This window comes from Heterodontus francisci, chromosome 22 (assembly GCF_036365525.1).
Source record: "Heterodontus francisci isolate sHetFra1 chromosome 22, sHetFra1.hap1, whole genome shotgun sequence".
NCBI lineage: Eukaryota > Metazoa > Chordata > Chondrichthyes > Heterodontiformes > Heterodontidae > Heterodontus > Heterodontus francisci.
In genome coordinates, this window is record NC_090392.1 from 40,538,265 (window position 1) to 40,562,872 (window position 24,608).

The window sequence follows — 24,608 nt, forward strand, 5'->3', positions numbered from 1 at the left end:
TCTCCCTCTTTCTAACCCCCCCTCCCTCCCTCCCCCTCTCTCTCCCTCTCCCCTCCCTCTCCCCCCGGCAGCGCTACCGCTGGTCCCCCCGCGCTGCTGTCCCCGGCCCGCTCCATTCTCTCACTCCGGCCATTGTATTCTGCCACGTGTTTGTTAGGTTTCATCTCTGTGATTCTTTGAGCAGCGTCATCTTTAGTCCTGGCAGCTGCTGCAGTCGCAAGCTGTGACGTTTTCGTGGCACATGCTGTATTTGCGCATGTGCCAAAACAGCGCCACCTACCGATCGCGTTGTCAACAATTGCGGTCTAACCTATAACCCCCTCAATGGCACCGATCGCCACATCAACCACCGCATTCAGTTCCCCGCTCCCTCCCGCGATTGCCCCCTCAAGCGCCGCATTCAGGTTCCCGCTCGATCACTGCTTCTCTCCCCCGCTCCTTTCTGCGAGCCAATCCCAGTACTCCCTGCTCCCCCCACCTCGCCGTGCACTCCGCCGCACATATTGAGAAGTTCAATAGCGGGGCTTTAACCCGACATTCTTCCAGGTTGAGAATTATTCACACCACAGGAGACCAGTGCGCAGGCGCGGTGCCGAGATGTTCAGAGCATGCGCCGTGTCGCATGCGCACTCGGGAACAGTGGTTTGGAGCAAGCGCAGTGGAAGTGATGGCGATGGAGAGACGTTTTTGATTCGTATCTGCAGCCGGTAAGTGGCGGCGGGAGCGATGGAGCCAGTGGATAGACTTCAGAAACAGCCTGTGCAAGCCTCAACATCCTCAATAAGAAGCACCCTATTCCCCCTTCCCCCCCATTGCACTTAGTAGGGCGGCATCTGCGGGGCTTCTCCCAGTGACAGGTCTGGGTTAATGGTCGCCATCTTTCCAGCTCTTTTGGAGGAACTAAGGATTAATAAACAGTAAAATCAAAGGGCAAAACTTTAAAGGAAACTTAGCTGAGTTATAAAGGGGCCTGGGGGAGGGAAGGGAGGAACCATTTGGGACATAGTACAGGGCAGGAGGTTCCCCCACCCCACTCCTTGCTTCCACAAAGACTCCCCTTGAACTGGCTCAAGGTGCAGGAAGCTGCAAGGCTGAGCTGTGGACTGGGAAGAGTGGGGGGGTGTGGGGTTTGACTGACAGGCCTGGGGAGGGGGCTTTCAGGCCCCTTTTTGTCCTGGGATGTTATTTTTAATTAGAGATAATTAGAACATTACAGCGCAGTACAGGCCCTTCGGCCCTCGATGTTGCGCCGACCTGTGAAACCATCTGACCTACACTATTCCATTTTCATCCATATGTCTATCCAATGACCACTTAAATGCCCTTAAAGTTGGCGAGTCTACTACAGTTGCAGGCAGGGCGTTCCACGCCCCTACTAGTCTCTGAGTAAAGAAACTACCTCTAACATCTGTCCTATATCTATCACCCCTCAACTTAAAGCTATGTCCCCTCGTGTTTGCCATCACCATCCGAGGAAAAAGACTCTCACTATCCACCCTAACTAACCCACTGATTATCTTATATGTCTCTATTAAGTCACCTCTCCTCCTCCTTCTCTCTAACGAAAACAACCTCAAGTCCCTCAGCCTTTCCTCGTAAGACCTTCCCTCCATACCAGGCAACATCCTAGTAAATCTCCTCTGCACCCTTTCCAAAGCTTCCACATCCTTCCTATAATGCGGTGACCAGAACTGCACGCAATACTCCAGGTGCGGTCTCACCAGAGTTTTGTACAGCTGCAGCATGACCTCGTGGCTCCGAAACTCGATCCCCCTACTAATAAAAGCTAACACACCATATGCCTTCTTAACAGCCCTATTAACCTGGGTAGCAGGTTAGTTAAAAGTCTCCCTTGTGTCTCAGGATTCTTAAATCTGATTGGTTAAAAAGCCTTGCTGTTTCTTGTCTGGCGCAGACACCACAGATCCCCTGTAGAGGGCACCACACAGGACCAGATGCTGCATAAGAGGAAATCTACATCTGAGAAGCCCATGAAAACTCAGTGGACAGCTGTCAGTGCAGTGTGCGACAAGCACTGCTCCTTCGTTTGACTGGAATTGTGTTGGTGAGTGTTTTTAAACTCTGTTTCCCTATCCCAGTAATGTAGGTGGATTCCAGATTGCTGTGAGTGTTGGACTATATTTTATTTTAATATTTTATTTAGAGATACAGCACTGAAACAGGCCCTTCGGCCCACCGAGTCAGTGCCAACCAAGAACCACCCATTTACACTAACCTTACAGTAATCCCATATTCCCTACCACCTATTTACACTAGGGGCAATTTACAATGGCCAATTTACCTATCACCTGCAAGTCTTTGGCGGTGGGAGGAAACCGGAGCACTCGGCGAAAACCCACGCAGTCACAGGGAGAACTTGCAAACTCCACACAGGCAGTACCCAGAATGGAACCCGGGTCCCTGGAGCTGTGAGGCTGCGGTGTTAACCACTGTGGTGTTAACCATATTGCTTCTCCTCCCACTCTGATTTTCAGGCTGCAGGCTCCGGTGGCTCGACGTGCTTGAAACGTTAACTCTGTTTCTTTCTCCACAGATGCTGCCCGACCTGCTGAGTTTTTCCAGTTTTTTTCCTTTTATTTCAGATTTCCAGCATCCACAGTATTTTGCTTTAGTTTTATTGCAGCTGTTGCTCACAGAACTGCGTCGAGAAACACAGGCGGAACAATTAAGAGCCAGTTTGAGTCAGGGTGGGTGTTGGATGTGGAAATCGGTCCCTGAGCTGTGTAGAACTTTTTTGTTGCATCAGTAACTTAAAGGGAGGGGCACCAGTACATAGGAACAAGAGTAGGCCATTTGGCCCGTCGAGCCTGCTCCGCCATTCAAACAGATCATGGCTGGTCATCTACCTCCACGTCATTTTTTTCCCCACTATCCCCCTATCCCTTAATGTCGTTAGTATTTGGAAATCTATTGATTTCTGCCTTGAACTTGCGCAATGATTGAGTTTCCACAGCCCTCTGGGGTAGAGAATTCCAAAGATTCACCACCTTCTGGGTGAAGAAATTCCTCCTCATCTCAGTCTTAAATGGTCTACTCCGTATTCTGAGACTGTGTCCCCTGGAACCACTCAACCAGCCAGTGGAAGCATCCTATCCACATCTACCCTGCCACGCACGCTCTGTAAGAATTTTGTAAGTTTCAATGAGATCACCTCTCATTGTTCAAAACTCGAATACAGGCCCAGTTTCCTCAATCTCTCCTCCAAAAGACAATTCCGCCATTCCAGGGATTAGTCTGGTGAACCTCCGTTGCACTCCCTCTATGGCAAGTGTACCCTTCCTTAGATAAGGAGACCAAAACTGTACACAATACTTCAGGTGTGGTCTCACCAAGGCTCTATACAGTTGCAGCAAGACTTCTTTACTCCTGCACTCACATCCCCTTGTAATGAGGGCCAGAATACCATTTGCCTTCTGAATTGTTCGCTGCAGCTGCATGCTAGCTTTTAGTGACTTATGAACAAGGACACGCAGGACGCTTTGCACATCAACACTTCCCAACCCCTCTCCATTTAAGTACTCTGCCTTTGTGTTTTTTCTTCCTAGCAAAGTGGATCACTTCACACTTATTCACATATTCCACCTGCCATGTTCTTGCCCATTCACTTAGTCTGCCCAAATCCCCTTGAAGCCTCCTTGCATCCTCCTCACAACTTATATTCCCACCTAAAATAAAAGCAAAATACTGCGGATGCTGGAAATCTGAAATAAAAACAAGAAATGCTGGAACCACTCAGCAGGTCTGGCAGCATCTGTGAAAAGAGAAGCAGAGTTAACGTTTCGGGTCAGTGACCCTTCATCGGAACTGACAAATATTAGAAAAGTCACAGGTTATAAGCAAGTGAGGTGGGGGTGGGGCAAGAGATAACAAAGGAGGTCTAGATTGGACCAGGCCACATAGCTGACCAAAATGTCACGGAGCAAAGGCAAACAATATGTTAATGGTGTGTTGAAAGACAAAGCATTAGTACAAATTAGGTGTTAATACACTGAATATTGAACAGCAGCAAGTGCAAACCTGAAAAAAACAGTGGGTAAGCAAACTGAACAAACTAAGATGAAATGAAATAAATGCAAAAAAAAAATTGTAAAAAATGTAAAAAAAGAATGTAAAAAAAAAAGGAAGAAAAAATAATTAAAAATGAAAGTAAAATGGGGGGCTGTCATGCTCTGAAATTATTGAACTCAATGTTCAGTCCGGCAGGCTGTAGTGTGCCTAATCGGTAGATGAGATGCTGTTCCTCGAGCTTGCGTTGATGTTCACTGGAACACTGCTCTCATGCTCACATCTCTGTCCTGGGATTGCTGCAGTGTTGCTGACCCGAAGCGTTAACTCTGCTTCTCTTTTCACAGATGCTGCCAGACCTGCTGAGTGGTTCCAGCATTTCTTGTTTTTATTATATTCCCACCTAGTTTGGTGTCATCAGCAAATTTGGAAATATTACATTTGGTCCCCACATCCAAATCATTTATATAGATTGTGAACAGCTGTAGCTCCAGCACTAATCCTTGCGGTACCCCATTAGTAACAGCGTGCCATTCTGAGAATGACCCATTTATTCTTACTGTCTGCTTTCTATCTGTTAACCAATTGTCAGTCCATTGCAATATATCACCCCCAATCCCATGTGCTCCAAGATTGTTTACTAACCTGTGTGGGTCCTTATGACAATTCAAATACACCTCATCCACCAATTCCCCTTTATCTGTGCTACGTAACATCCTCAAAACTCCCAACAGGTTTCCCTTTCACAAATCCATGTTGACGCTGCCCAACCATATCATTATTTTCTAAGTGTCTAGTTATTACATCTTTTATAATAGATTCTAATATTTCCCCTACTACTAACATCAAACTAACAGGTCTGTAGTTCCTCGTTTTCTCTCTCCCTCCTTTGTTAAACAGTGGGGTTATATTTGCTACTTTCCAATCTGCAGGAACCTTTCCATTATCTACAGAATTTTGAAAGATAACCACCAATGCCTCTGCTATCTCTATAGCCACCTCCTTCAATACTCTGGGATCTAGTAATATGCAGTAACAAAAACTTAGCTGAATCAAATTGTTATGACCAGGTGTGAAAGGGGTATAGGGGTTCCCTCTCAGCCTTTTCCTGGTTTGTCCGTAACAGGGCTTAATTTTTAAAACACCATGTTTTAGCTTCACCTTGGTGAATCCTTGTTCACTGCTCTACAATTTTAGTGGCAAAGAAATCAACCAGACAGGTTTTCTTAGATTTAAACAAGAAAGGTGTAGTTTTATTAACCTTAAACCCGTATTCGTAGTAGTTTTACCCGAATTAATGACGCAACCACGCTAATATGCAAACGCAATAAACACACATGCAGATAGAGACAGAAAAAGAGAAAGAATCAAGGGGAAAGGTTTGAAGCAATAGCTGGAGTTCATTTACTGTCTTTTGAGTTTAATTTAAAGTCTTCGATTACAGTTCAATCTTGCCATCTCATTGGGGCCCAGTGCACTTTCAAACTTGTTTCAATGGTTTTCTGTCTTGAGGCTTAGTTTCCTTCCGTGGGTCCCTGTCTTTGCGTGTGAGAGAGAGACCTTCCTTCTCTGTTGTCTTCAGATTGCAGTCTGACTCAAGCTGTTCTGTGAACCAAATCTGGGCCAGCAGGTTAGTCATGTGAAGCTTTTTTTTATAACAAGCTTGCCTGCATTTTTGTGGATTCTCCATCTTAGCAGACCCCCTCAGTGGCCGGGGGTGGGTGGTGGGGTGCAGCATGGATTGCAGACTTTGTACACATTCAGTGTCTGGTGATCAATATGCATTTTGGTTAATTAGATCAGGGAGCAGTTCCATTGTCTTCTCCAGGCAGCTGTCTCTTAGAATGCACATGTTTCCAGCCACTACTGTGATCTCTTTAAACAAGCCATCTTTTCAGTCCAGCAACAGTTTAAAATTCATGTTTCATGTAATGAAATTAATATGCCTCATTCTTGACAGGTGGGATTTTCATGACAAAACTAAAATGTCACTCCTAGTGGTGATGATAAACTCCAGACTCTCCAGTGCCATCAAGTTGTGGGAGGCCTCAGGCATACTGGCGAACACCGTGTGCTCCCTCTCCAGGGACACCTGGGCGAAAATGTAGCCACAGAAGAGAGGCAGATAGTCTGGCTGGACGACCCCCTCAACTGCCTGCTGCCAGGATCTATTGATGGCCACTTGGGCCAGCCCAGGAGCAGCCCCACAAGGAGGGGTCTCGATGTGTAGCAGGTGCATGCATGGTCATCCTGGGCCAGGATGCAGGAGGAGAGAATGTTGTGAATTTCTATCTTGGACTGACAGTGATGGCTTTTGTAAACTCCTTTTAGAGGGTATTAGAAGGGGAGGATTTGCAGTCAGGAAGCTCAAACTAAGCATCAGATCAAGATTTGACAATCACTCAAATTGTCAGGACTTGATTATCATCGGATTTGAATGTGGAAGGAAAAAGGTTGTCTGTCCTCTCTGTGGGAAAAGATTTCAAGGATCCATGTGCATGGAAAGCACCAAGATGCACAAAGCCCTGGTTAGACCACACCTGGAGCAATGTGTTCAGCTCTGAGCACCACAACTCTGGAAGGATATATTGCCCTTGGAGAGAATGCAGCATAGATTTACCTGAATGATACCTGAACTCCAAGGGTTAAATTACATGGGGCAAATACATAAATGAGTCTGAGTCATTATGGCATAGAAGCAGGCTATTTGGTCTCTTGAGTCCATGCCAGTCCTTTTTTCAATCCAGTCATAGATTCATAGAGAAATACAGCACTGAAACAGGCCCTTCGGCCCACCGAGTCTGTGCCGACCATCAACCGCCCATTTATACTAATCCTACATTAATCCCATATTCCCTCTCATATCCCCACAATTCTCCTATTACCTATCAACCTGCAAGTCTTTGGCTGTGGGAGGAAACCGGAGCACCCGACGGAAACCCACGCAGTCACAGGGAGAACTCGCAAACTCCGCACAGGCAGTACCCAGAACTGAACCCGGGTCGCTGGAGCTGTGAGGCTGCAGTGCTAACCACTGCGCCGCCCTAAGTCATTCCCATTCCCCCGCTTTGTCCCCGTAGCCCTGTAAGTTTATTTCCCTGAAGTGCCTATCTAGTTTTCTTTTGAAATCATTGATCATCTCTGCCTCCACTACCCTCATAGTAGTGAGTTCCAGGACATTACCACTTGCTGCATGAAAAGTTCTTCCTCTCATTCCCTGTATCTCTTACCCAAAACTTTAAATCTGTGCTGCTAATTCTTGTACCATCAGCTCATGGGAACAAGTTTTCTTTGTCTACCATATCTAAACCTGTCATAATCATGGACACCTCGATCAGATCTGCACTCAACCTCCTTTGCTCCAAGGAGAACAACCCAGTTTCTCCAACTTAATCTTGTAGCTACATTCCCTCATCCTTGGAACTATTCTGGTAAATCTCCTCTGCAACTTCTCAAGGACCCTCACGTCCTTCCTAAAGTGTGGTGATCAGAACTGGATGCAATACTCTAGCTGTGACCTTACCAGAGCTTCGTGAAGGTTTGGTATAACCTCCCTGCTTTTGTACTCCATACCACTATTTAAGAAGCTCAAGATCCCATACCTTTTGCTAACTACTCACTCAATATGTCCTGCCATCTTCAAAGATCGATGCACATGAATCCCCAGGTCCCTCTGTCCCTACACACTCTTTGGAACTGTGCTATTAAGTATATATTGCTTCTCCCTATCCATTCTGCCAAGATGCTTCACCTCACAATGAGGGTTGTATTCCCTGGAATTTGGAAGATTAAGAGGTGCTTTGATCGAAATTTTCAAGATATTAATTGGAACTGATAGGGTAGATAGAGAGAAACTATTTTCACTGGTTGAAGAATCTAGTGCTGGGGGCATAGTCTAAACATTTGAGCCAGACCTTTCAGGAGTGAAGTTAGGAAATACTTCTGCACACAGAGTGGTAGAAGTTTGGAACTCTCTTCCACAAGCAGCAGTTGATACTAGATCAATTTAGTTTTAAATCTGACATTAATAGATCTTTGTTAGCCAAAGGTGTTAAGGGATATGGGGCAAAGGCAGGTATATAGAGTTAGGTCACAGATCAGCTATGATCTCATTGCACAGTGGAACAGGTTTGAGAGGCTAAATGGACAACTCCTGGAATCATAGAAACTTACAGCCAGAGAGAGGCCATTCATCCCTTTGTGCTTGTGCTGGCTCTTTGAAAGAGCTGTCATACTTAGTCCCACACACCCACTTGTTTGTAACTCTAGGGTCCTCATTCTCAAATACCTGTTGACTCCCTTTTAAAATTACTGATAGAATCAGGTTCCAACACCTTTTCAGGTGAAGTGTTCCAGATCCCCTCAGGACAATCCCCTCATCCCAGGAACCAGGCTAATGAACCTTTGTTGTACTCCTTCGAGGGCAAGTATATTCTTTCTTGGGTGGGTCTCTTGAAGAGCGCGATGCAGATGTTTTCCTCCAGCGGGATTTCTGATTGTAGCGGGAGTATGCAAAGGTTGTCAGACAACAGGTAGGGTTTGTAGCCTGCAAGCTGGAAGAGAGAGAGAGAGGGACCCCTGCTTGGGTGTGCACATGTCAGAGTCCAGATGCTGCTTCCTCCTGCTGCAGAGAAACACCAGCTTAAAACCACAGATGGCGAGGGGCTTGTCACATGACAATCACTCAGTGATTCAAACATAGCAGTTAGTATTTGTGTCTTGCTAAAAAGAACAGGCAGTTCCCTTAAACTTCCTGGGTCTTGGTTCTTGCTGGGTAGGAACAGCAGCCATTTCATCTTCACTTTTTAGCTGTTCTTTTTTAAATTTCTTTAAAAAAAAATATAAATTCTGATCTCAAGTCAGTGGATTAAAGAAAATTATCATTCAACAAAGCAAGTTGGTGTGACACCTCCCCATCATGTGAAATGAAATGTGATGACAGGAACATTTCATTGAGGTCACAAATTAAAAGAAACTGTACAACACACACTCATCAGTCTTACTGCCATAGCCATGCTCTGGATCAGTTTTTTAAAATTCAGGATTGTGCATAAGTACAACTGGAGAACTACAACTTTGACTGTGCTCTGTCAGCTTGTGCTCCAGCAAACACTGAATTTCCTCATGTATTTTATATCAGTGAACTCAACCCTGGATTCAAAGTTGTTCATAATTTTGTGAAGATTATTAGAGTTTTTTGTACTGGTTTTTCCTGTTCCCCACCAGGCCAACAGCTTACTTTGCAGAGTACTTTGCAAACCATTTGTCAGCTAGTAAGACAATGACTTCATTTGTGTGGATTAGCTGTCCTGGCATAAATGCAAGTGGGTCAAATGGCACCAACTTTGTCAAGCGAGGTTTTAAGCCTGATTTGAAGTGCTTCATAGTCATTTTGCACTTTAACCCAGTGCTGGATATTTTTCGTTGCAGCTCGAGACCACCTATCAGTTTCGTCCTGCATCTCTTCCTGGTTTCCCAGCTCAGCCAGCCTGGCCCACGATTCTTCTTCAGTTAGGATACTTGACTTGCAGTCATCATCACACTCCAAGTCTGCCACAAAAACCTTTTTTGGGCTTAGGGTTTTCCTTTGGCTTATGAGCTTTTCTGTGTCTCCCTTCAGAATTTAAGAAATTTGTCATGGGGAAAATATTAGAAAATATTATTAAAGACTTTGTAGCAGGGCACTTAGAAAAATTCAATGTAATAGGTCAGAGACAACATAGCTCTGTGAAAGGGAAATCATGCTTAACCAATTTATTGGAGTTCTTTTTAGTTTGTTCAGTTTGTTTCTACTTTGCCTACCCACTTTTTTTTTCATGTTTGTGCTTGTGGCTGCTCAGTTTTCAGTCCGTTACACCCTCTCTGTACTAACGCTGTCATTCAGCATGCCATTAACATATTGTTTGCCTTTGCTCCATGACCTTCTGGTCAGTTATTCTCTGTGACCTTATCCTATCAACACCTCTTTTGTTATCTCTTGCCCCACCCCGCTTTACTTGCATAAAATCTTTTACATTTCTTATATCTGCCAGTTCTGAAGAAGGGTCACTGACCTGAAAGGTTAACTCTGTTTCACTGTCCACAGATGCTGCCAGACCCGCTGAGTATTTCCAGCGTTTCTTGGTTTTATTTCAGATTCCAGCATCCACAGTATTTTGCTTTTATTTTCCTAAGGTACCTCGGCGGCATGACTAACTGGTGAATCACTGTTCACTCTTCGTCTGTAAGTCTGTAAGGAGGTCTCCACTTCCTCATTAGCACCTCATAATTTAAATAGTAGCTCTCTGGAACTCCCTTTGCTTCAGCTTCAGTTTGGGTAGTCTGTGCTAACTTCTTTAACTCTGGGTCGGCTTGCTAAGCCTCAACCAAGGAATACCTGCTGAACACTTGCTTTGGTTTCTCTAAATTCCCAAAGAGGGTTTCGGATAACCAGACAGTAATGTCAGCTGTCTGCAGTGTCAGTTCCTGTGATGGAGCTTGTTTGGCCATGGACCAGATCACCACACAGTCAGGGAAGCTGCCCGGGACCTTCTCCTGTAACTGCCCTGTCTCCCTGACTTCTTTCGGTCTCTGTAAAACCACTGGGCAAGCGACCACCTTTGACCCCACCAGAACATTACCCAGGAGCAGGTCGACCCTGTCCACAGGTAAACTAGACCCAATCCCCATGGTTACAGGTCCTGAAAAAAGGTTGCACTCTAGGTGCACCCAATATGAGTGAATGGGATATACTTTCCTCTGATACCGTTTACTAGCACTCTAGCATTCAGTGCACTCATTGGGGGAAAGGTCATGCCTTTTCCTAGCAGAAGGGATTGGGTGGCCTGTATTCTTGAGTATGACTACGGGCTTATTTGCTTCACTCGAGGGGTATGGGGTCATGTTTCCTCTGGACACAAAATCCTAGTAGCTTTCAGGGATTTTGTGAAGTTCTCCCGTACTCTCAGTGATAGGTTTAATGGGCTTTACTGCCGCATTTAAAGCTACAGCCTGGTCTGTTGTACTTTCCAACAGGGCCCCTTTTCCTGCACTGGTCTAGCGTACCCTTTCTAAACCTGTGGGTTTTCCCTGGAACTTCCAGCCGTCAGCTCAAAGGAGACCTGCCTTGTTACAATGGAAACATACAGACTTCCGGGTGTCACTCCTGTTCTCAGGCTAAAAAGGAAGGTGCTGACGAGGTCCCCGTGTTTCCAGCTCTCCCTTCTTGCTCATGGCTGTTGTTCATCTTATCACTCTCCCACCTTCTATCCTTTTCAGGGTTTTGGAGGTGACTAGGGTAGGGTTTCCCTTAAGACAAAGGCTTGCAAATAAGTGCATAATCATCATCCAGGATTGTTGCCTGCCTTGCTTTTGGAACCTTTACTTCATCCACGTGGTTTTTTTATGGAAAGGGGAAGCAAGTTTTTGAACTCCTCGAAGAGGATCACCGCTCTGAGGTTTTTGAAGGTGGACTCTATCTTAAGTGCCCGTATCCATCGGAACGTGAGTTGCTTAACCCTTTCGACCTCAATGTAAGTTTGTTCTGGCTGCTTTCAGACAGTTTGGAACTTTTGGCGGTACGCCTCCGGTACTGGCTCGTATGTTCTCAGGCTAGCATTTTTGGTCATCTTATAGTCTGATGAACGCTGGTCAGATAATAAGGAATAAATCTCATGGGCTTTTCCCATTAATTTGCTTTGCAGTAGCAGGGTCCAACACTTAGCTGGCCACTTTAATTGTTTTGCAGACTTTTCAAATGAGATGAAAAATGCTTCCACAAGCCCCTCATAGAACTTTGGTATCAATTTTTTTTATTCGTTCATTGAATGTGCGTGTCGCTGGTTATGCCGTCATTTATTGCCCATCTCTAATCGCCCTAGAGATGGGCAATAAATGACGGCATAACCAGCAACACGCATATTCAATGAACGAATAAAAAAAAATTGATACCAGAGTTCTATGAGAGGCTTGTGGAAGCATTTGGATGGTGTTGAGCTTCTTGAGTGTTGATAGAGCTGCACCCATCCAGGCAAGTGGAGAGTATTCCTTCACACTCCTGACTTGTGCCTTGTAGATGGTTGACAGGCATTGGGGAGTCAGGAGGTGAGTTACTCGCTGCAGAATTCCCAGCCTCTGACCTGCTCTTGTAGCCACGGTATTTATGTGGATGGTCCATTTCAGTTTCTGGTCAATGGTAACCCCCAGGGTGTTGATAGTGGGGGATTCAGCGATGGTAATGCCATTAATGTCAAGGGGAGATGGTTAGATGCTCTCTTGCTGGAGATTGTCATTGCCTGGCACTTGTGTGGCGCGAATGTTACTTGTCACTTATCAGCTCAATCCTGAATGTTGTCCAGGTCTTGCTGCATATGGACACGGACTGCTTCAGTATCTGATGAGCCGTGAATGGTGCTGAACATTGTGCAATCGTTAGCGAACATCCCCACTTCTGACCTTATTATGACGGAGGGCAGGATATTGATGAAGCAGCTGAAGGTGACTGGGCCGAGGACACCACCCTGAGGAACTCCTGACCTCTTTAGAGCCTTGGTCCAAACATGGACAAAAGAGCTGAACTCAAGCGGTAAAGTGAGGGTGATTGCCCTTGACATCAAGGCAGTATTTGACCAAGTGTGGCATCAAGGAGCCCTAGCAAAACTGGAGGCAGTGGGAAATGGGAGGAACCTGTCCGCTGGGAATAAGATGATTGACCTCCACCAACCACAAACATCTTCCTTTGTGCTAGGTATGAGTCCAATTAGCGGAGAGTTTTCCCCCTGATTCCCAGTTGCCTCCAGTTTTGCTAGGGCTCCTTGATGCCACACTTGGTCAAATGCTGCCTTGAATTCAACTCTCGTCCATGTTTGGACCAAGGCTCTAGTGAGGTTAGGAGCTGAGTGGCCCTGGTGGAACCTAAACTGCGTGCGAGTGAGCATGTTATTGTTAAGTGCCGCTTGATAGCACTGTCAATGGCCCCTTCCATCACTTTGCTGATGATGGAGAGCAGACTGATAGGGCATTAATTGGCTGGGATGGATTTATCCTGCTTTTTGTGAACAGGGCATACCTGGGCAATTTTCCACCTTGCTGAGTAGATGCCAATGTTGTAGCTGTACTGGAATAGCTTGGCTAGGGGCGTAGCTTGCTTTGGAGCAGAGGTTTTCAGTACTGTTACTGGAATATTACTGCCGGAATGTTGTCAGGGCCATTGCCTTTGCAGTATCCAGTTCCTACAGCCGTTTCTTGATGTCACGTGGAGTGAATCAAATTGGCTGAAGACTGGCATCTATGATGCTGGGCACCGCAGGAGGTGGCTGAGATGGATCATCCACTTGACACTTCTGGCTGAAGATGGATGCAAATGCTTCAGCCTTGTCTTTTGCACTGATGTGCTGGGCTCCCCCATCATTGAGGATGGGGATATTTGTGGAGCCTTCTCCGGTTTTTTAATTGTCCACCACCATTCCCAACTGGATGTGGCAAGACTGCACAGTTTAGATCCGATCTGTTGGTTGTGGGATTACTTTGCTCTGTCTATCGTATGATGCTTCTGCTGTTGTGCATGCAAATAGTCCTGGGTTGTAGCTTCACCTGGTTGACACCTCATTTTGAGGTATGCCTCATGCTGCTCCTGGCATGCCCTCCTGCACTCTTTATTGAAACAGTGGGGAATACGCTGGGCCATGAGGTTATAGATTGTGGTTGAATACAATTCTGCTGTTGCTGATGGCCCACAGAACCTCATGGATGCCCAGTTTTGAGTTGCTGGATCTGTTCGAAATCTATCCCATTTAGCATGGTGGTAGTGCCACACAACATGCTGGAAGGTATCCTCAATATGAAGATGGGGCTTTGTCTCCTCAAGGATTGTGCGGTGGTCACTCCTACCAGTGATTGGTGAGGATGAGATCAAGTAGGTTTTTTCCCTCTTTTTGGCTCCCTCACCACCTGCCGCAGGCCCAGTCTAGCAGCTATGTCCTTTGGTACTTGGCCACCTCGGTTACTGGTGGTGCTACTGAGCCACTCTTGGTGGTGGACATTGAAATCCCCCACCCAGAATACATTTTGTGCCCTGGCCACCCTCCGTGCTTCTTCCAAGTGGTGTTCAACATGGAGAAGCGCTGATTCATCAGCTGGGGGGGTGGGTTGGGGAGGAGGTGTTGTGGCGGTAGGTGGTAATCAGAAGGTTTCCATGCCCATGTTTAACTTGATGCTATGAGACTTCATGGGTCCAGAGTAAATGTTGAGACTCCCAGGGCCGCTGCCTCCTGACTGTATACCTCTGTGCTGCCACCTCTGGTGGGTGTGTCCTGGCGGTGGGACAGGACATACCCAGGGATGGTGATAGTGGTGTCTGGGACACTGTCTGCAAGGTATGATTCCATGAGTATGATTGTCAGGCTGTTGCTTGACTAGTCTGTGGGACAGCTTTCCCAATTTTGGCACAAGCCCCTGGATGTTAGTAAGGAGGACTTTGCACGGTCGACAGGATTGGGTTCCGAAGAAGGGTCACTGATCCGAAACGTTAACTCTGCTTCTCTTTCCACAGATGCTGCCAGACCTGCTGAGTGGTTCCAGCATTTCTTGTTTTTATTTCAGATTTCCAGCATCCGCAGTATTTTGCTTTTATTTTTGGGTTTACAGTTGTCGTTTTCAGTGCCTAGGTTGATGCTGGGTGGTCCATCTGGTTTCATTCCTTTTCTTACACTTTGTAGTGGTTTGATACAACTGAGTGGCTTGCTAGGCCATTTCAGAGGGCATTTAAGCGTCAACCACATTGCTGTGGGTCTGGAGTCACATGTACGGATCGCAGATTGCCTTTCCTAAAGGACAATTGACAATGGTTTCATGGTCACCATTTTTTAATTCCAGATTTATTAATTGAATTTAAATTCCACCAGCTGCCATGGTGGGATTTGAACCCATGTCCCGAGAGCATTAGTCAGGACCTTTGGATTGCTAGTCCAGTGACATTACTACTACACAACTGCCACCCCCATGCATCTCTAATTTCCTGATTTATACTCTGCCCTATACTGCAGCTACTGTTAGGGCGCCTATAATCAAGCCCCAGCAGTGTTTCCTGCCGTTTGTTGTTTGTTAGCTCTGCCCAAACTGATTCTACTTCTTGAATTTCTGAGCTAAGATCCTTTCTCTCTGCTGTCTTTATCCCATCCTTTATCATCAGGGTGGACCCTCCTCCTTTTCCATTTTGTCTATCCCTTCTAAAGGTTAGGTGTCCTGAAATCTTTAGTTCCCATGCAACCATGTCTCTGTAATGGCTATTAGTTCAAACCTATTAATATCTATCTGCTCTTTATTCATCTAATTTATTGTGAATTCTTTGTGCATTCAGATATCATACCTTTAGCTTTGACTTTTTCTGATCTACCCTGACATCACCTTCGTCACAAATGCCCTATTACTTTTGTTACTCTCACTGTCCCTTCCTGACCCACTCTGCTTATTTTTACACAATCGCTGCTCTGCTCTACAGCCTTGACATTTCCCTTGCTGCTTTTGAATTTACATTTTACTGAATCGTCCCACCCCCTCCCCGGGCAACCTGCACAACAGGGTTTAAAGCAGCTTCGCCCACTCCCAGGCTGCATGTGATGTATGCAGCCTCGAGGAGTCCATGGGCCTTGGATATATTCAGTGTGAGAGGTTACGTCCCTGTATAGTTACCTGAAGGGGCTGCTGCTTAATGTTGCGTTACACTTTAGCCCCATGCTCCTAGTTGTTGGTCGCTTGGTGTGGAGGGGTTTGGGTAAGTCAGGGGATCTTCTCCTGGACCTGGTTAAAGCAGGTCCAGGATGTGTGCGGACCATGTTGGGGGTGGGGGTGTCACTCTGGCTGCCAGCCTCTCCTGTGGTCTTGTCTGTGCCCGGGTGGCCCTGGAGAGGGAGCACACTTGATACCATCTGCGACAGGTGGGCACTGCAGGGTACAGAGTGTCTCACAGACACTGTTAATAACATTCTGGTTTTGTTGGGAAGGTTCCCTTTGCTACTTTTGGGATTTTATTGCTGACTTTGGCTTCTTTTAGTTCGAATGGGCCTCATGTTTGGGGGAAACGAGAGGAAAGAATGTTCCATAGAAACTCGAATTGTCTGTTTGGAATTTCTGTCCAGTACTGACAGTGATGACCTTTGTAAACTCCTTCTACAGGGTATTAGAAGGGGAGGAGTTTCAGGCGGGAAACTCAAACCAAACCTCCTGTCAAGATCTGACAGAGTCACTGGATTCATCAGGACCTGGATATCATCGGCCTTTGATTGTGGAAGGCGAAATGTTTATCTGTTCTGTCCGTGGGAGAAGATTTCAAACATTAGTGTGACTGGAAAAGCACTGAGACAAGCACACCCGAGTGAGAGTGTTCCAGTGCACTGACTGTGGAAAGAGATTTAACCAGTTACAAAGCCTGAAAAAATTTACACCATTCACAGTAGGGAGAAACTGTACACATATTGTGTGTGAGAACAAGGCTTCAATTGATCATCCAACCTGGAGAGACACAAGGACACCCCCACCATGGAAAAACCGTGGAAATGTGGGGACTGTGGGAAGGGATTTAATTACCCATCCCTACTGGAAACTCATCAACGTATTCACACTGGGGAGAAGCCGTTCACCTGCTGTGTGTGTGGGAAGGAATTCACTCAGTCATCCAATCTGCTGACACACCAGCGAGTTCACACTGGGGAGAGGCCGTTCATCTGTTCCATATGTGGGAAGGGATTCACTCAGTCATCCCACCTCACTGAACATCAACTTGTTCACACTGATAAGAGACCTTTTAAATGTTCTGACTGTGAAAAGAGCTTTAAAAGCAGAAGTGATCTGATGAAACATGTACACTCTCACACTGGGGAGAGGCGGTTCATCTGCTCTGTCTGTGAGAAGGGATTCACTCAGTCATCTCACCTGCTGAGACACCAGCGAGTTCACACTGGGGAGAGGCCATTCACCTGCTCCATATGTGGGAAGGAATTCACTCAGTCATCCAACCTGCTGACACACCAGCGGTTTCACACTGGGGAGAGGCCGTTCACCTGCTCCGTGTGTGGGAAGGGATTTATTCAGTCATCCACCCTGATGATACACCAGCGAGTTCACACTGGGGAGAGGCCGTTCACCTGCTCCGTGTGTGGGAAAAGATTCACTCATTCATTCAACCTCACTGAACACCAACTTGTTCACACTGATGAGAGACCTTTTACTTGTTCTGGCTGTGAAAAGAGCTTTAAAAGCAGAAACGATCTGATGAAACACGAACACATTCACACTGGGGAGAGGCCGTTCACCTGCTCTGTCTGTGGGAAGGGATTCACTCAATCGTCGAACCTGCTGACACACCAGCGAGTTCACACTGGGGAGAGGCTGTTCACTTGCTCTGAGTGTGGAAAGGGATTCACTGATTCAACGAACCTGCTGACACACCAGCGAGTTCACACTGGGGAGAGGCCATTCACCTGCGCTGTGTGTGGGAAGGGATTCACTCAGTCATCCAACCTGCTGAAACACCAGCGAGTTCACAAGTGACTGCAGGATGAGGATTCTGCTGTTATTGCAGCTGTTAATCACACCCAGGACTGAACCATGTTCATTCTGACAGCTGGGATTTATTTCTTTTGATAATGCCTGTACCTGGGCTGGATTTTAATATTCTATGTCAAATAAATCAGCTTTGCGTCAAACACAGTTTTCAAGTCCTTGATTTCTCTAAGAGGAGACTGATGTTCTCATACTGACTCTTCCATTTTTGGGCTTTTTCTCCTTTGTGACTGGAAAACTTATATTTGTATTGTCCCTTTCATTACTTCAGGATGTCCCAGAGTGTATTACAGCTAATGTTCTTTTGATGTGTACTCAGTGCTGTTGGCAGCTGTGGCTCAATAGGTAGCAGTCTCACCTCTGAGTCAGAGGTTGTGGGTTTAAGTTTTCTCCAGGACCTGAGCACAAAAATCAAGGTTGATGGTCAGTGCAGTACTGAGGGAACGCTGCATGGTCAGAGGTGCTGTTTTTCACATGAAAGAACGGCCTCTCCCCAGTGTGAGTGTGCACATGTTTCATCCGATCTTTTCAGCTTTTAAAGCTCTTTTCACAGCCAGAACAATTAAAAGGTGGATGTAAAAGATCCTGTGGCCCTATTATAAGATTAGGGGAGTTATCCCTAGTGTCCTGGCCAATATTTATCCCTTCTTCAACATCAGTAAAACTGATGATCTGGATATTATGACATTGTGGGATCTTGCTGTGTGCAAATTGGCTGCTGTGTTTCCTACATTACAACAGTGACAACACTTCAAAAATACTTCATTGGCTGTAAAATGCTTTGGAACATTGAGGTCATGAAAGGTGCTACATAAATGCAAGTCCTCCTTTTAATGTCGGAAATACAGCAGGAAAATTGTGCTCAAAGTCCCACAAACAGAAAGGAGGCTGTGACCACGTAATCTTTTTTTAGTGATTTTTTTTTTTTTGTTCATGAGATGTGGGCATCGCTGGCTAGGCCAGCATTTATTGACCATTCCTAATTTCCCTTGAGAAGGTGCTGGTCACCTGCCTTCTTGAACCACTGCAGTCCATGTGGGGTAGGTACACCCACAGTGCTGTTAGGAAGGGAATTCCAGGATTTTGAGCCAGTGAAGGAACGGTGATATAGTTCCAAGTCAGGATGGTGTGTGGCTTGGAGGGGAACTTGCAGGTGCTGGAGTTCCCATGCGTCTGCTGCCCTTGTCCTTCTAGGTGGTATAGGTCTTGGCTTTGGAAGGTGCTGTTTAAGGGGCCTTGGTGAGTTGCTGGAGATAGTATGCACTGCTGCCACTGTGCGTTCATGGTGGAGGGAGTGAATGTTTAAGATGGTGGATGGGGTGCCAATCAAGCGGGCTGCTTTGTCCTGGATGGTGTCGAGCTTCTTGAGTGCTTTTGGAGTTGCACCCATCCAGGCAAGTGGAGAGTATTCCATCACACTCCTGACTTGTGCCTTGTAGATGGTGGACAGGCTTTGGGAAGTCAGGAGGTGAGTTACTCACCACAGAATTCCTAGCCTCTGACCTGCTCTTGTAGCCACGGTATTTATATGGCTCCTCCAGTTCAGTTTCTGGTCAATGGTAACCCCCAGGATGTTGATCGTGGGGGGATTCAGTGATCGTAATGCCATTGAATGTCAAGGGGAGATGGTTAGATTCTCTCTTGTTTGAGATAGTCATTGCCTGGCACTTGTGTGGTGCGAATGTTATTTGCCACTTATCAGCCCTCGCCTCAATATTGTCCAGGTCTTGCTGCATTTCTACATGGACTGCTTCAGTATCTGAGGAATCGTGAATGGTGCTGAACATTGTGCAATCATCAGTGAACATCCCCACTTCTACCATATGTTGGAGGGCCGGTCATTGATGAAGCAGTTGAAGATGTTTGGGCCTAGGACACTACCCTGAGGAACTCCTGCAGTGATGTCCTGGAGTTGAGATGATTGACCTCCAAAAACCACAACTATCTTCCTTTGCACTAGGTATGACTCTAACCAGCGGAGAGTTTTCCCCCTGATTCCCATTGACTCCAATTTTGCTCGGGCTCCTTTGATGCCATACTCGGTCAAATGCTGTCTTGATTTCAAGGGCAGTCACTCTCACCTCATCTCTGGAGTTCAGCTCTTTTGTCCATGTTTGAACTGAGGCTGTAATGAGGTCAGAAGTTGAGTCGCCCTGGGAGAAACCAAACTGAACGTCACTGAGCAGGTTATTGTTAAGTGCTGCTTGTTGACATCTTCCATCACTATACTGATGATCGCGAGTAGACTGATGGGGTGGTAATTGGCTGGGTTCGATTTGCCCTGCTTTTTGTGTACAGGACATACCTGGGCAATTTTCCACATTGGCAGTCGATGTCAGTGTTGTAGCTATACTGGAACAGCTTGGCTTGGGGTGTGGCAAGTTCTGGAGCACAGGTCTTCAGTACTGTTGCAGGAATGTTGTCAGGACCCATAGCCTTTACAATATCCAATGCCTTTGGTCATTTCTTGATATCGTGGAGTGAACCGAATTGGCTGAAGACTGGCAGCTGTGATGCTGGGACTTCAGGAGGAGGCTGAGATGGATCATCCACTCGGCACTTCTAGCTGAAGGTTGTTGAGAATGCCTCAGCCTTATCTTTTGCACTGATGTGCTGGGCTCCCCCATTGAGGATGGGGATGTTTGTGGAGCCACCTCCTCCTGTTAGTTGTTTAATTGTCCACTACCATTCCCGACTGGATGTAGCACGACTGCAGAGCTCGGATTTGATTCGTTGGTTGTGGGATCGCATAGCTCTGTCTATCGCATGCTGTTTACGCTGTTTGGCACGCAAGTAGTCCTGGTTTGTAGCTTCATTAAGTTGGCACCTCATTCTGAGGTATTCCTGGTGCTGCTCCTGGCATATCTACACGTTCTACACTTATGTGAGGAACAAGAGGATGGCCAGAGTGAGGGTAGGGCCGATCAGGGATAGTGGAGGGAACTTGTGCCTGGAGTCGGATGAGGTAGGGAAGGTCCTTAATGAATACTTTGCTTCAGTATTTGACAATCTGAGTTCTTTTTGCCCTCAGTCTGGTTCAGTAAATATACGGAGTCAGATGTGTAGGTAAAATCAATTACTTTATTTGCGCAGTCGCTGGCGGACTTACTCTGATACAGCGGCACTGACTCCACCAGAGTCTGTCGGGTCCACCAGAGTAAGTGTTCGTTTGTGATACAGATACTACTGTTTATACATTAAGATTCATGCTACACCTTGTTTAACCAATCAGTGCGGTACAATTCAGCTTCAACCACGTGATAACGTGCAGTACATCTGTTATTGAGGTTAACAATACACTCCATTCTCAATACATACTTGTTACTAATATAATATGGTTCTGCACAAACAAGATAAAAGAAAGCAGACAAGCAAGATAAATTAGCAAATGGAGAGAAGTCAGCAACAACATTCTGGTCTCACTCCCCACATTTATCATGAGTTCCGTCTCTATCTTGTGACAGTTGATCCTGTTATCTTTATCAAGTTTGCATTCCTAAGTGCGTCATGCAGTCTGCAGTTACCCAAAGCAGCGGTCGTATACACTGATAAGAGGGGCCCTACATTTCTTATCATTAATCACACAGGGATGGACAGCATGTGTTTTACAAGAGTCCATTGCTCCAAACCACAGGGAGCGACACAATCATGCCACAAAGGAACAGATGTCCTTGTAATTACCGGCGTTAGCTAGTCTATACAATTTCACACCTTCAGCCTTTTAACTATTTCATTGCGGTTTCTGCAACCTTAAATCATACTATCAAAGCTCAGCAAAGCGACTATTCCTAACTTGGCTAAATTTCCCATTAAGCATAGTGCCATGCCTTTCTGCTCACTTCCACATATTCACTAGTGAGAGAGGGACCTGGACGTTTGTGAGGACAGCGTGAAACAGGCTGATATGCTCGAACAGGTTGATGTTAAGAAGGAGGATGTGCTGGAAATTTTGAAAGACATGAGGATAGATAAGTCCCCGGGGCCAGACGGGATATACCCAAGGTTATTACGGGAAGCGAGGGAAGAGATTGCCGCGCCTTTGGCGATGATCTTTGCATCCCCACTGTCCACTGGAGTAGTACCAGATGATTGGAGGGTGGCAAATGTTATTCCCTTGTTCAAGAAAGGGAATAGGGATAACCCTGGGAATTACAGACCAGTCAGTCTTACGCCGGTGGTGGGCAAATTATTGGAGAGGATTCTGAGAGACAGGATTTATGATTATTTGGAAGAGCATAGTTTGATTAGAGATAGTCGGCATAGCTTTGTGAGGGGCAGGTCATGCCTTATTGAATTCTTTGAGGATGTGACAAAACACATTGATGAAGGAAGAGCAGTGGATGTGGTGTATATGGATTTTAGCAAGGCGTTTGATAAGGTTCCCCATGGTAGGCTCATTCAGAAAGTAAGGAGGCATGGGATACAGGGAAATTTGGCTGTCTGGATACAGAATTGGCTGGCCCATAGAAGACAGAGGGTGGTAGTAGATGGAAAGTATTCAGCCTGGAGCTTGGTGACCAGTGGTGTTCCGCAGGGATCTGTTCTGGGACCTCTGCTCTTTGTGATTTTTATAAATGACTTGGATGAGGAAGTGGAAGGCTGGGTTAGTAAGTTTGCCGATGACACAAATGTTGCTGGAGTTGTGGATAGTGTGGAGGGCTGTTGTAGGTTGCAACGGGACATTGACAGGATGCAGAGCTGGGCTGAGAAATGGCAGATGGAGTTCAACCTGGAAAAGTGTGAAGTGATTCATTTTGGAAGGTCGAATTTGAATGCAGAATACAGGCTTAAAGACAGGATTCTTGGCAGTGTGGAGGAACAGAGGGATCTTGGGGTCCACGCCCATAGATCCCTCAAAGTTGCCAGCCAAGTTGATAGGGTTGTTAAGAAGGCGTATGGGGTGTTGGCTTTCATTAACGGGGATTGAGTTTAAGAGCCGTGAGGTTATGCTGCAGCTCTATAAAGCCCTGGTTCGACCACACTTGAAATATTGTGTTCAGTTCTGGTCGCCTCATTATAGGAAGGATGTGGAAGCTTTAGAGAGGGTGCAGAGGAGATTTACCAGGATGCTGCCTAAACTGGAGGGCATGTCTTATGAAGAAAGGTTGAGGGAGCTAGGGCTTTTCTCATTGGAGCGAAGAAGGATGAGAGGTGACTTGATAGAGGTGTACAAGATGATGAGGCATAGATAGAGTAGATAGCCAGAGACTTTTTCCCAGGGCGGAAAGGGCCATCACCAGGGGGCATAATTTTAAGGTGATTGGAGGAAGGTTTAGGGGAGATGTCAAAGGTAGGTTCTTTACACAGAGAGTGGTGGGTGCGTGGAATGCACTGCCAGTGGTGGTAGTAGAAGCAGATACATTAGGGACATTTAAGCAACTCTTGGATAGGTACATGGATGATAGTAGAATGAAGGGTATGTAAGTAGTTTGATCTTAGAGTAGGTTAAAGGGTCGGCACAACATCTTGGGCCAAAGGGCCTGTACAGTGCTGTACTGTTCTATATCTATCCTCCTGCACTCTTCATGGAACCAGGGTTGATCCCCTGGCTTGATGGTAATGGTAGAGTGGGGGATATGCTGGGAATTAGGTTAAAGAATGTTGTTGAGTACAATTCTGCTGCTGCTGATGGCCCAGAGCACCTCATGGATGCCCAGTTTTGGGTTGCTGGAATTGTTCGAAATCTATCCCATTTAGCGCAGTGGTAGTGCCACACAACATGATGGAGGGTATCCTTAATGTGAAGATGGGACTTTGTCTCCACCGCGACTCCTACCAATACAGTCATGGACACATGCATCTGCGACAGGCAGATTGGCGAGGACAAGGTCATGTATCTTTTTCACTCTTGGTTCCCTCACCACCTACCACAGACCCAGTCTCACAGCTATGTCCTTTAAGACTCGGCCAGCTCGGTTGGTAATGATGCTACAGAGCCACTCTTGGTGATGGACATTGAATTTCCCCACCCAGAGTACATTGTGCGCCCTTGTCACCTTCAGTGCTTCCTCTAAGTGGTGTTCAACATGGAGGAGTACTGATTCATCAGCTGAGGGCGGGTGGTAGGTGGTAATCAGCAGGAGGTTTCTTTGCCCATGTTTTACCTGATGCCATGAGACTTCATGGGGCCCGGATTTGATGTTGAGGACTCCCAGGGCATCTCCGTCCCGACTGTATACCACTGTGCCGCCACCTTTGGGACAGGACATCCCCAAGGATGGTAATGGTGGCATTTGGGATATTGTCTGTAAGGTATTATGTCAGACTGCTGCTTGACTCATCTGTGGGACAGCTCTCCCAACTTTGGCACAAGCCCCAAGATATATGTAAGGAGGACTTTGCAGGGTCGACAGGGCTGGATTTGCTGTTGTCGTTTCTGGTGCCTAGGTTGATGCCAGGTGGTCCATCCGGTTTCATTCCTTATAGACTTTGTAGCGGTTTGATACAACTGAATGGCTTGCTAGGCCATTTCAGAAGGAATTTAAGTGTCAATCGCATTGCTGTGGGTCTGGAGTCACATTTGGCCAGACCAGGTAAGGACAGCAGACTTCCCTCCCTAAAGGATTTTAACGACAGTCGTTTCATTGGACTAGCTTTTTAATTCCAGATTTATGAATTGAATTTAAATCCCACTTTCTGCTGAGGTGGAATTCGAACCCATGTCTCCACAGCAATCCCCTGGGTCTTTGGGTTGCTAATGGGGGGAAAGGGGGAACAGTTATTGAGTTGGATGATCAGCCATGATAATGAATGGTGGAGCAGGCTCAGAGGGCCAAATGGCCTACTGCTGCTCCTATTTTCTATGTTTCTATGTAGTCCAGTGACATTACCACTATGCCACTGCCTCCCCAAGGTGGTTGAGGGATAAATATTGGCAGCATCAGGAAGAACACCCCTGCTCTTCAAAATAACTTTGAGGACAAATGGGGTCTGGGTTCAAGGTGTCATCTGAAAGACAACACCTCTGACAGTGCAGCAACCCCTCAGTACTGCAATGGAATATCAACCCAGATTTTATGCTCAAGTCTCTGATTGAGAGATGAGAA

At 46.3% G+C, this 24,608-nt stretch overlaps 1 protein-coding gene across 1 annotated transcript; it reads left to right on the top strand.

Moving 5' to 3' along the window:
* Window positions 1-296: 296 nt before the first annotated feature.
* On the top strand, window positions 297-17,705 carry LOC137381333 (zinc finger protein 271-like). The gene is made up of 3 exons (XM_068053745.1): window positions 297-707; window positions 1,916-2,065; window positions 16,177-17,705. Exon 3 carries the CDS (start codon window positions 16,540-16,542, stop codon window positions 17,548-17,550), a length of 1,011 nt encoding a protein of 336 aa, XP_067909846.1. The 5' UTR covers window positions 297-707; window positions 1,916-2,065; window positions 16,177-16,539; the 3' UTR covers window positions 17,551-17,705.
* The last annotated feature ends 6,903 nt before the right edge of the window (window positions 17,706-24,608 follow it).